The 13514-nt window shown below is 40.0% G+C and overlaps 1 protein-coding gene across 1 annotated transcript; it reads right to left on the bottom strand.

Moving 5' to 3' along the window:
* Positions 1 to 428: 428 nt before the first annotated feature.
* LOC117321524 lies at positions 429 to 7682 on the bottom strand. Its single transcript, XM_033875955.1, has 2 exons — positions 7418 to 7682; positions 429 to 922 (listed from the first exon to the last, which is right to left on the bottom strand). The coding sequence occupies exons 1-2, from the start codon at positions 7554 to 7556 to the stop codon at positions 501 to 503; spliced, it is 561 nt and encodes a 186-aa protein (XP_033731846.1). The 5' UTR covers positions 7557 to 7682; the 3' UTR covers positions 429 to 500.
* Positions 7683 to 13514: the final 5832 nt, after the last annotated feature.

The following is a 13514-nucleotide window of genomic DNA, read 5'->3' as shown; positions in this document are numbered from 1 at the left end:
TATATCATACATATTATTATATTTAGAAGATTTAGGAGAGACACAGAGAGAGAGACAGAACACAGGAGAATGGTGAAGAAGTAGTGAGTCTGTATTGTGAAAATGCCGCTTCTTATATATATATATATATTTCTATATTATATGTTTTTGATAGATTTTTAAAATCATTATAATTACGTTTTAATATATGAATATTTCATATTTTTGCAACAAATGATAATGTTGTTACTCTGATGATTATTTTATTAGTAAAATAAATACAGTGAATTCTGAGGAGTATAAGTTTATCTTTACCACAATTCTTAGACAGCATATTCGGTCTGATGAGTTCATTTCAGTGCAAACAAAAAGTATGAGCTCTTATAACCATATCGTTAAGTTTTACAAAGTCAATGAGCCTGACGGCTTTCTAACAGGAAAACAGGATGTTTTTAAGTTATGATGGAATTTTATTCACAAAATATACACAAAATTCACTATATATACTGATGAATAAAGAATTATCCAAACTGGCAGCACCAACTGGATATATGATCGAGAGAGAAGACCTTTCCGTTCACCACCATCTGGTGTTGGCTGTTCACTCCCTCCTCCATGGTCCTCTGTAGTGTTCCGAGATAACTCTTCAGCTGAGCCACGGACATTGTCTTCAGCATGTCCCCATGTTCTCGGAGTATATCCTCTAGATAGCTCCGAGTGTCGTCATCGTTATGAACATACTCGACGTAGCCGACAAACTGTTCCAACAGTTGGACTGATTGTTTTATCAAATATTGCCTCTCTACCTCTTCAAACCGTAATGGAAGACTAGCTCGACGATTTCTAATGACAGCCTGCCCACCTATAGAAGAGGCCTCTCCACTTTCGCCTCTGCTCTGTGTTTGTGCTGTGAAGTAGGACCGTAGAAACTGCGCAAACTCGTCTAAAAAGAAAAAGATTTAATGTACAACTATGTGGTCCAGTATACTGAATATTGAGGAACTTACACGTGGTCCTATTTACTGTTAGATACAGAAAAAAAGAGTCTTGTCGAGCAAAAATGTTTATAAAAGTGACCATTTCCATAAAAGTGCAAGGTAGCCCACTTTTAATTTAAGTATTGTCGTTCATGAAACACACATTAAAAAGGTGTTACTGTTACTGAAATAAACTAAATGCGACATAATACGAGCTATTTAAATCCTTAGCGTCAGGAAATAGTCAGGATCGTGAGTGCTAGCAACCCCAGTTAATAATTTATATGGATACACTCGCGATTTATCTGCGGGCTTGGTGACGGAGATGACATTTTCGTATTTTGCAAAATCAGAGACTAGCAGCTCTGTAAATTTTGACAAGGAGGAATGTTTAGCAGTATGCTGTATATACCATAATAAATATCTGGTCAAGAAAGACTGATTATACGTGATGTGTTTACTTTAAGCCGTGTTTCAACTGACTACTGATCAACTGGTCCCAGGTCGAAACAAGCTCGAGACGGACAGGAGGGTAGTCGGAGTCAGAAACACTGGAGAGTGAATCTCCATTTCAAACCAAAGGATGTCCTAACATGCCACTGGTTTGCCATACCTGCAAGAAACATAACGAGGACAAAGACGCCATGTTGTTGAAGTTTGAACGATGCCAATAGCGATTCTGCATCAAATGCCTCGCCAAGGAGAAAGAAAACAGGTTCTGGTCAACTCGAAATTAATGTGTTTTACTCACCACCCAAAGACGCCGTTAAAAAGAATGACATGAAGGATTATAAAATTGAATCCCGATCAAGAGATCATGAAATCATTCGAAGAAAAGATAAAGAAAACAGATGACAGGGGGAAAATTTGTGACGAGTCTGAAGTTAGAAGAATTAAGAGAGATGAGTTGTCTCTTAATAAAGGAGGTGAAGCACAGCTGGCAACATCTACTTTCAAACCAAAACCCGTTGTCAATAACACGGAAGTCATTACAGAAATGGCGGAAAGGAAAAAGCGTGAAAACAACATTGTGGTGTATGTATGTCAGAAAGACGCAAGCACAACAGACAGGAGCCGATAGGGAAGAGGCAAACGAACAGCAAATAAAGAAGATCTCAGAAAATGCAACTTGACATTAAACGAAAGAAAAATCAAACGAGTCTTAGACTTTGAAAATTATCAAGGAAAGAGAGAAGAGGAACCAAAGGGCAGACCAATCCTACTGACATTGGGGTCACGGGAAGTAAATTGGTCACTCTTTAAAAACATTAGTGAACTAAGATCAGATAAAACTTCGATGGTATCCGGGAAAGTTATGACCTTACTAAACAATAACGGGAAAAGAAGAAATAACTATGGACCTGGGCAAGGGGCGGGAGGAAAAGGAACAGGGGGATATCAATACAGAGTAAAAGGACCCAACTGGGACTGAAACAAATGTTCGACAACCAAAACCATAAATTCAAAAGCAATAAAGTTTAATTAGGACAGGATACCCTCAAACAAAACCAAAGATTTTGCCAATAACCTTAAATGTATGTAGATTCACACAAGATCGACGAGCTAATATCGTCAACTCTGTGCACTCATCCAGTGTTTGGAATACATGTTTAACGAAATTAAAAGAAATATTAGATATGCATGTACCGACAAGGATAATCAAAGGGACATATACAGGAATGTGCCCCATAACTGAGGAGTCTAAGAAATAAATAAGGAACAAACAAAAATCATTCAATAGCAGGAATGGCTTTTACAGAGATAAAATTCAGAAGTTCACAAGGAGTATTGTAGAATCAGAAACAACGTGAAAAAGTTAATCAGAAATATGAGGAAATAATTTGAATATGAACTAGCTCAACAAAAAAGTGAAAAGAAATCCGAAAAAGATTTGGAAATACGTGATATCTAAAACGAAGTCAAATATTACAGATATATACACAATCCCAGAAGATACGGCTTAGGCAAAAACTGATGACGACAAAACTAAAGCTCAAATGATGTCCTCGTTCTTCATAAGAGTTTCTGTACAGGAACTAGAAGGCAAGCCTTCCATCCTTACCGACGAAAGATGCAATCCTACGGAAAAGTATGCCGTCTATTGAAATCACAGTGGAGCAGGTAGCCAAGGCTCTCAAGAAACTGAAGTCAGATAAATCGCCAGGTCATTTGTTGTAAGAACTGTACCAGAAAACTTAAAGGAAGCCAATATCAGTGCAATCTACAAAAAGGGTTCGCCAGTGGACTGTGTTTACATGGACTTTCAGAAGACCTTCGACACAGTCCCTCGCCAAAGATTGATGAATAAGATGAAGGTTTACGAATTAAATGATGAAATCATAGCTTGGACAATTAGTTTTCTGGTAAATAAATCACAGATGTGTTGTAGTAGGTGGAGAGACAGCAGATCGGAGACATGTTTCATCGGATTTGCCTCAAGGATCAGGTTAAGGATATATACTCTTCGTAATTCACATAACGACCTTCCAAATAATTTAAAATCTGATATATGTTCCTTTTGCTGTTAACACAAACATTTCAAAACTCTTCATAATCCTAACGAACTAATAGAACTTCAAAGAGTGCTCAACAAATTGCTGGAATGGAGTGACACCTGGCTATCAAAGATTCCTTGAGGTAGATGTATGCATACGCACATTGGTAAACACTCACTATGCAGGGAGGAGGATTCAGTCTCGAATATACATCTTTACAGTCTAAAAGGAACAGGATATCGGCGTCATTAGACAAAGATTTAACTTTCGAAGACCATATCTGTGGAAAAATTAAACGAGTAAATTCTACATTTGCCATGATCCGTCGATCATTCCTCTACTTGGACGAAAATCCATTTGTTCCATTATAAAAGTCATGGGTTCGTGTACATTTGGATTAGGCCTGTAGGACCTCGATAGGACCTCGAAATTAAATTTATCAAAAAAATAGAAGGCGTACAATCTAATAATTCATGACTTCGTTACGGAACGTCAACTAGACTGCGCCATTTTGAAAGGCCTGATCAACGTAATTTAGCGTTTTATCCTGTTACCTAATGAGCTCTGAAGAAGCGAGTATTTTGTCAAAAACTAGAATGGATATCGCGGAAATGCATGGGTGTATATTTAACTTCTCCACGAGGTTAACTAACAACAAATGGCTGAAACGTACGGCTCCTAGAACATTCGACTACGTCACTACTGAATCTTTTTCAATACTTGACAACCATAGTTAATCAGAGACGGAAATTGACTTTGTGCATTGTGAATGTATCAATTAATTAAAAACGTAAAATATATCAATTAAAATTTTTTTTTTTTTTTTAATTTTGTTAATTATACTGGTGTTTTGTTTTAAATGATGTTACAATCGTGAAATGTACGTACATATCCATCAGCATATGCAGTATATTTACAGAAGTGATATACGCTCTACGATATAGAGCTACCTACTACAATTACAGTAATAAACGCCTAGTCAACTCAATATGTACAAACAATGGTCTTCATGTTTTGTAGGCGGTCTTATTATACTGTTATATTTAGACAATGGTTTTACGATAATATTTGAAAAAGTGTACGTTTTAGGAAACGTCTGCTTTGGATACTGCGGGAAGCCCGATACAATACGCTAAACAAACTACATAGTGCCTACAACACATATCAATTAGACCGAGCTCGCCCTTTTGTAGAAAACAATGATCGGATATACACCACACCAATTCTCATTAATTGAAATAAGATGTGTTCTACGTTTCACAAATGTTTCAAATAAAAGTCAATGTTCCGGTTTTTTATTGAATTTATCAACCTACTCTCCCAATCGGTCAATACCAGAAAGCACAGTTGGCGGACTAACGTGGTTTGTACGTTACAGTGTTATATACTACAGGTCTGAGTACTTCAACTTTCTATATACATCACACATTAAATCATTGACAGTGTATCCTTGTTATAGGCACGATGATCACGGTCCCTAACTTGTTGTGGTCAGTAGGACTGACCGTCCCTAACCTGTTGTGGTCACTAGGACTGACCGTGCCTAACTTATTGTGGTCACTAGGACTGACCGTGCCTAACCTGTTGTGGTCACTAGCACTGACCGTCCCTAACTTGTTGTAGTCAGTAGGACTGACCGTGCCTAACCTGTTGTGGTCACTAGGACTGACCGTGCCTAACTTGTTGTACTCAGTAGGACTGACCGTCCCTAACTTATTGTGGTCAGTAGGACTGACCGTCCCTCACTTGTTGTAGTCACTAGGACTGACCGTCCCTAACGTGCTGTAGTCACTAGGACTGACCGTCCCTCACTTGTTGTAGTCAGTAGGACTGACCGCCCCTAACTTGTTGTAGTCACTAGGACTGACCGTCCCTAACTTGTTGTAGTCACTAGGACTGACCGTCCCTCACTTGTTGTAGTCACTAGGACTGACCGTCCCTAACTTGTTGTAGTCACTAGGACTGACCGTCCCTAACGTGCTATAGTCACTATGACTGACCGCCCCTAACTTGTTGTAGTCACTAGGACTGACCGTCCCTAACTTGTTGTAGTCACTAGCACTGACCGTCCCTAACTTGTTGTAGTCAGTAGGACTGACCGTCCCCAACTTGTTGTAGTCACTAGGACTGACCGTCCCTAACTTGTTGTAGTCAGTAGGACTGACCACCCCTAACTTGTTGTAGTCAGTAGGACTGACCGTCCCTAACTTGTTGTAGTCACTAGGACTGACCGTCCCTAACTTGTTGTAGTCACTAGGACTGACCGTCCCTAACTTGTTGTAGTCAGTAGGACTGACCACCCCTAACTTGTTGTAGTCAGTAGGACTGACCGTCCCTAACTTGTTGTAGTCACTAGGACTGACCGTCCCTAACTTGTTGTAGTCACTAGGACTGACCGTCCCTAACTTGTTGTAGTCACTAGGACTGACCGTCCCTAACTTGTTGTAGTCACTAGGACTGACCGTCCCTAACTTGTTGTAGTCAGTAGCACTGACCGTCCCTCACTTGTTGTAGTCAGTAGGACTGACAGTCCCTCACTTGTTGTAGTCAGTAGGACTGACCGTCCCCAACTTGTTGTAGTCACTAGGACTGACCGCCCCTAACTTGTTGTAGTTAGTAGGACTGACCGTCCCTAACTTGTTGTAGTCACTAGGACTGACCGTCCCTAACTTGCTGTAGTCACTAGGACTGACCGTCCCTAACTTGTTGTACTCAGTAGGACTGACCGTCCCCAACTTGTTGTAGTCACTAGGACTGACCGTCCCTAACTTGTTGTACTCAGTAGGACTGACCGTCCCTCACTTGTTGTAGTCAGTAGGACTGACCGTCCCCAACTTGTTGTAGTCACTAGGACTGACCGTCCCTCACTTGTTGTACTCAGTAGGACTGACCGTCCCCAACTTGTTGTAGTCACTAGGACTGACCGTCCCTAACTTGTTGTACTCAGTAGGACTGACCGCCCCTAACTTGTTGTAGTCAGTAGGACTGACCGTCCCCAACTTGTTGTAGTCACTAGGACTGACCGTCCCTCACTTGTTGTAGTCAGTAGGACTGACCGTCCCTAACTTTTTGTAGTTAGTAGGACTGACCGTCCCTAACTTGTTGTAGTCACTAGGACTGACCGTCCCTAACTTGTTGTAGTCACTAGGACTGACCGTCCCTAACTTGTTGTACTCAGTAGCACTGACCGTCCCTCACTTGTTGTAGTCAGTAGGACTGACAGTCCCTCACTTGTTGTAGTCACTAGGACTGACCTTCCATAACGTGCTATAGTCACTATGACTGACCACCCCTAACTTGTTGTAGTCACTAGGACTGACCGTCCCTAACGTGCTATAGTCACTATGACTGACCGCCCCTAACTTGTTGTAGTCACTAGGACGTACCGTCACTAATCCCTGTTGTAGTCACTAGGACTGACCGTCCCCAACTTGTTGTAGTTAGTAGGACTGACCGCCCCTAACTTGTTGTAGTCACTAGGACTGACCGTCCCTAACTTGTTGTAGTCACTAGGACTGACCGTCCCTAACTTGTTGTAGTCAGTAGGACTGACCGTCCCTAACTTGTTGTAGTCAGTAGGACTGACCGTCCCTAACTTGTTGTAGTCACTAGGACTGATCGTCCCTAACTTGTTGTAGTCACTAGGACCGACCGTCCCTAACTTGTTGTGGTCACGAGTACTGACCGTCTCTAATCCTTGTTGAAGTCACTAGGAAAGACCATTCCTACCTTTGTTGTAGCTACGAGGACTGAACACCTTTACCCTATTATAGTCACGAGAACTTCTATGACCCTTGTAGCAGATTGTCATTATAGTCATAGATACTATGAGTTGAAACCCTACCCTTGCATTGGTGAAATGACCGTCCCTGGTCCAATGCGGACAATGACCACTCGAGAAGTACTGTCCCATTTCCTGTTTTGACAGATAACTATAATTACAAGTGATGTTGAACTGATACTTACCGAATGTACTAAAGATTGACTGCTCCAGCAGAACTTGGAACTGTCCGACACCATCCCTGGGGGTAGGAGAGCCGCGCCCAGACCCCAGCAGTACGCAAACACTGACGATTAACAGACTAGCCCTATGTAAAGTTTCCATAGTAAATAGGACTACAGGTATAACCTGTCTCCTCTATTTTCGGCTCTCTGTTATCGGCGTGGTCTGCGATAAAGACCGACCGCTTTCTACGCCTGACTCTTCTATGTGTGTACTTGATTTAGTTGTACTATTAAGTATATCTTTCTCCTTTTTATCTATTTGATATCAAGTCGTATATCTACAAATAACTTGTGGGTTTAAATATTGCTACTGTTTGTTTCACTATATGAATATACATGTATGTTAGTAAACTAGTGGTAATAATAACACTTTGATAAACTTCGGCCTTGCTGAATTGGTCTAAAAGACATCATCAATATACAAGCTGAACGCCTATCTGATGAGACTTCAAAATAGTATACGGACAACATCAAAAGACCGAACAACAATGTGATATCACATACCAACCGGAATGTGTACCTAACCTCGGGTTAAACTAACTGAATATGTACCTAACCTCGGGTTAAAATAACGGAATCTGTATCTAACCTCGGGTTAAACTAACGGAATATGTACCTAACCTCGAGTTACACTAACGGACGCTGTACCTAACCTCGGGTTACACTAACTGAATATGTACCTAACCTCGGGTAACACTAACGGAATCTGTACCTAACCTTGGGTTACACTAACTGAATATGTACCTAACCTCGGGTTACACTAACCGAATCTGTACCTAACCTCGGGTTACACACGGACTTTCTACCTAACCTCGAGTTACACTAACTGAATCTGTACCTAACCTCGGGTTACACTAACTGAATCTGTACCTAACCTCGGGTTACACACGGACTTTCTACCTAACCTCGAGTTACACTAACGGAATCTGTACCTAACCTCGGGTTACACTAACTGAATATGTACCTAACCTCGAGTTACACTAACGGAATCTGTACCTTACCTTGGGTTACACTAACTGAATTTGTACCTAACCTCGGATTACACTAACGGACGCTGTACCTAACCTCGGGTTACACTAACCGAATATGTACCTAACCTCGGGTTACACTAACCGAATCTGTACCTAACCTCGGGTTACACACGGAATTTCTACCTAAACTCGGGTTACACTAACTGAATCTGTACCTAACCTCGTGTTTCACTAACCGAATCTGTACCTAACCTCGGGTTACACACGGAATTTGTACCTAACCTCGGGTTACACTAGCGGGTTACACTAACTGAATCTGTACCTAACCTCGGGTTACACTAACGGAATTTGTACCTAACCTCGGGTTACACTAACCGAATCTGTACCTAACCTCGGGTTACACACGGAATTTGTACCTAACCTCGGGTTACACTAACGGACTTTCTACCTAACCTCGTGTTTCACTAACCGAATCTGTACCTAACCTCGGGTTACACACGGAATTTGTACCTAACCTCGGGTTACACTAGCGGGTTACACTAACTGAATCTGTACCTAACCTCGGGTTACACTAACTGAATCTGTACCTAACCTCGGGTTACACTAACGGACTTTCTACCTAACCTCGGGTTACACTAACCGAATCTGTACCTAACCTCGGGTTACACACGGAATTTCTACCTAAACTCGGGTTACACTAACTGAATCTGTACCTAACCTCGGGTTACACTAACTGAATCTGTACCTAACCTCGGGTTACACTAACCGAATCTGTACCTAACCTCGGGTTACACTAACGGACTTTCTACCTAACCTCGGGGTACACTAACAGAATCTGTACCTAACCTCGGGTTACACTAACGGGCTACACTAACGGAATATGTACCTAACCTCGGGTTACACTAACTGAATCTGTACCTAACCTCGGGTTACACTAACGGACTTTCTACCTAACCTCGGGTTACACTAACCGAATCTGTACCTAACCTCGGGTTACACACGGAATTTCTACCTAAACTCGGGTTACACTAACTGAATCTGTACCTAACCTCGGGTTACACTAACTGAATCTGTACCTAACCTCGGGTTACACTAACTGAATCTGTACCTAACCTCGGGTTACACTAACTGAATCTGTACCTAACCTCGGGTTACACTAACGGACTTTCTACCTAACCTCGGGTTACACTAACAGAATCTGTACCTAACCTCGGGTTACACTAACTGAATCTGTACCTAACCTCGGGTTACACTAACCGAATCTGTACCTAACCTCGGGTTACACTAACGGACTCTCTACCTAACCTCGGGGTACACTAACAGAATCTGTACCTAACCTCGGGTTACACTAACTGAATCTGTACCTAACCTCGGGTTACACTAACCGAATCTGTACCTAACCTCGGGTTACACTAACGGACTTTCTACCTAACCTCGGGGTACACTAACAGAATCTGTACCTAACCTCGGGTTACACTAACGGGCTCTACCTAACCTCGGGTTACACACGGAATTAGTACCTAACCTCGGGGTACACTAACTGAATCTGTACCTAACCTCGGGTTACTATAACGGACGCTGTACCTAACCTCTGGCTACACTAACTGAATTGGTACCTAACCTCGGGTTACACTAACGGGTTACACTAACGGAATGTGTACCTAATTAAGACTTCCATTGTGTTCAACATGAACTATGATCTTGATCAAGGTGTTCTAGATTACCATCAATACCAGGTCAGCTGAGTATCTAGGTCAGTTCAAATATGTCATATTTCTGATAGTGCGATAGTTACCTGATTGGTTTGTATAGGATATATGTAATTAATTCATTCATGCATTTTCATTTAAATAAACAAACGTATCTCCAAAGCGGTAGGGTGCATATTCGCCTGTTCCGACCCGACGGTGTCCGTTTAATCAAATAATGATAACAAAGGTTAAGAACTGATTTTTTAATACAAACCTTAAAACTATAATATGAATATTCTTATTTGCGAAAAACGTGTTAGTTAAATCTGTAGTGGTTATTTCCTTGTATTAACGCAAAGTTGCATCATCAGGTTACTTTCGAGCGTTTTGCCCGAAGTTTAAGACATGGAGAGCACCAGAAGACCAATTTTTACAATGTCTTATTTTATTCTATGTACCAAAAGACAACTAAAGGCCTTTTCCTATTAAGCGGTCCTCCGATGATCATGAATGAGAAAATGAAGAAGAAAAAACCTAGTTAATGAAATATTTTAATTCTAGCATTTACTTGACTGACTTTAAATCATAACATTAACTATTTTTCCTAACAACTCTACATGAATTAGGTCGGAGAACCACGCTTAGCAATCTGAAGGCTCTGAACTTTTTTTTCTATATTTTGTTATGGTTCTTAATACCTTTTATTTTTTCTTGGTCATATTATAGAAAGATATACTCAACATTAAAAATAACTTAATATCAAGTATTTAGTATAAAAAAAAGAGATCGAAAATTTTGGCTTGGATAAAAAAGAGTAAAGTAAGTTTAAACAACTTACTTTACTCTTTTTTATCCAAGCCAAAATTTTCGATTTCTTTTTTTTATATTAAATACTTGATATTAAGTTATTTTTAATGTTGAGTATATCTTTTTGCCCGAAATAATTTCCATTATATGACAATTTGAGGTTCCCCTTGAACATGTTTGGTAAGGCATTTCCATTTATATGTTTTATCGATTATTACCATTGATGGAAGTTAGTGACTTAGTGGCATTACTATTAAGAAATGAGATTCACTGAAGCTATCAAATTTAATCTGTTTCCTTTGTCCATGAATTTGACCAGATTAACATTCTTCTGTACATAGGTAGGCTTCTGTCCAAGCCTGTCAATATACGGACTTTTTGGCACTACAAAAAACAGTATATTGTGAAAAAGATCTCGATATTTTGCAGGGATAATTTTGTGTTAGAAAGAATATTTGTTCTCCAATTTAGTGAACTGGGAATAAATTCATCACCATCAAAAATCAACCAAAGCAGGATTCATCCTTGATTAAACGTCTCCCTTTCAGGCAAAGACGAAAGGACGAATGGACAAAACGCCGAAAATTAAGAAGCACAATTTCTCACCATTTCCAAATTTAGAGGTTAGTTAAAGAACATCACTTATTATGGTATAAGATGGCGTTTGAGTTTGCATGCGTGTAAACAAAACCGTACCTGCTTAAAATATATGTAAGGATATACACTTTGTACTTAAATGAAAAAGAAAAAACAATTATAGTACTTTTTCTGATCTTTTTGAGGTCGTGCAAATCTAAGTCAAATCAGTGTTCAGGCAAGTTGATAAAGTGTTTTATTATACCTCAGACTTGTATCACAGCTTCTGATTAGTGAAAACCATGTCACGTGATTAAAAACATTCGTTATGTCAACCACAAATTTCCAAATAATTCATTATTTACTTGCTGTCGCTTTCGAAACATCATGTCACCCTCTGAATATCATAATGTCACCCTCTCGTGAGCCCTCCAAAATCGTTATGTCACCCTCTCGTGAGCCCAACTCGGAACTCTCTTCCGTAACCTCTTCAAAAGTAGTCGAATCAGAGGAGTTCCGAGTATTCTGCTTGACAACAACAATGGCTGCCGGCGGACGCTATCTTTTGCCACCAGAGGAGGAAATGGCGAAATTATTGCAAGAAAAGGATTCTAAAAACACCAAAAGGGTCATCAATGGGGCCGTGGATTCCTTTAGACATTTCCTATCTGCAACAGGTAGACCAAAGGATTTTGAAAACTTCGACGTCCATACATTGAACGTTCGACTGGGAGAATTTTATGCCGGGGTCCAGAAAGACGATGGGGTACCTCTTAAACGATCTTCGTTGAACAGTCTAAAATATGGTTTGAAGAAATACATATTAAACTTATTGATACCAAAATTCATTCACTTATGTTTTTTCGGTATAATAAAACAATTACTGCCCTTGTTCCGGGTTGATATGAATATTTGCCCACCCTTGAGGTGTCATGTCACCCTCGGGCTACGCCCTCGGGTGACATGACATCTCTCGGGTGGTCAAATATTCATGTCAACCCGGAACAAGGGCAATAATTGTATAGTATCGAGAACAAATCCATCAGGTATATTATATTGCAGGAGGGAAATAATTTTCTCAGTGATGTCATGATGACGGGATTAAACAAATCGCTATGACCCTACATCACAGGAATCCCTAGGTTGTGAGAGTGTCCGTCAACAGTTGTTAGTTTTCTTTGGGACAAACGCTTGAGTATCGAAACAATCGGGACATGTGAATTCTGTAGGGGAAACAGGAATGTTACGACCAAGAAAAAAAACGTTCATGATGCATGCTCATCATACAAAGAAGAGGTATAGGTCGTTCCTATCGTTTAACATAAAGATCGAGGAAACCAAAAAAATCGTCTGCATTGTTCCCTGTATCAGGGAGAATACTTGATCGACGTCTGTATTGTCCTCAGTATTAGGGAGTATACTATTATTTAGAACCAATACGTTTATATTTCATATGGTGAAATCAAAAGACCTGCAAGTTCTTTATTAACATATGTGTTAACTATGTGATGAATTAAAAATTCCATTAATAAAAGCTATGTTCGTCAGGAGAACTGAGCATTTGATACATTGATATACCAATTTTCTATCGGAAAAATCAGGTATCACTGACAAGGGATTCAATAATTCTCATGATTCATGATTGATATTGACTCCGTAATTAGGAGTCCCTTTGTAGACACACAATGGGATATCACCGTGACATAGTCACACTTGTAACGAAACATTATTTACACAGCAATTCATGATAAATCAATTGTATTTATTGAAAATACAGGCAGCAATTCTAGGAGAGCTGTCGTCATGGATCCATTGTGACTCCAATGTCAATAGAGAACATACCGCTAATTAATGTTTGTGCATCTTTGGAAACAAATATGTATCATTTGGAAGGTGTGTTACGAAGATACCTCATAGAATCCATAAATGCTCGTATTGTGAGTGTATGGGGAAAAAAATGTCTGCTGTATTTCACCGTTCCATATACATGTAGTATATTGGATACGAATCAGA

Source organism: Pecten maximus, chromosome 2, assembly GCF_902652985.1.
Source record: "Pecten maximus chromosome 2, xPecMax1.1, whole genome shotgun sequence".
In the NCBI taxonomy this organism is placed as follows: Eukaryota; Metazoa; Mollusca; class Bivalvia; order Pectinida; family Pectinidae; genus Pecten; species Pecten maximus.
The sequence above is the reverse complement of the archived record's forward strand: the minus strand, read 5'-3'. Positions and strand labels throughout refer to the sequence as shown.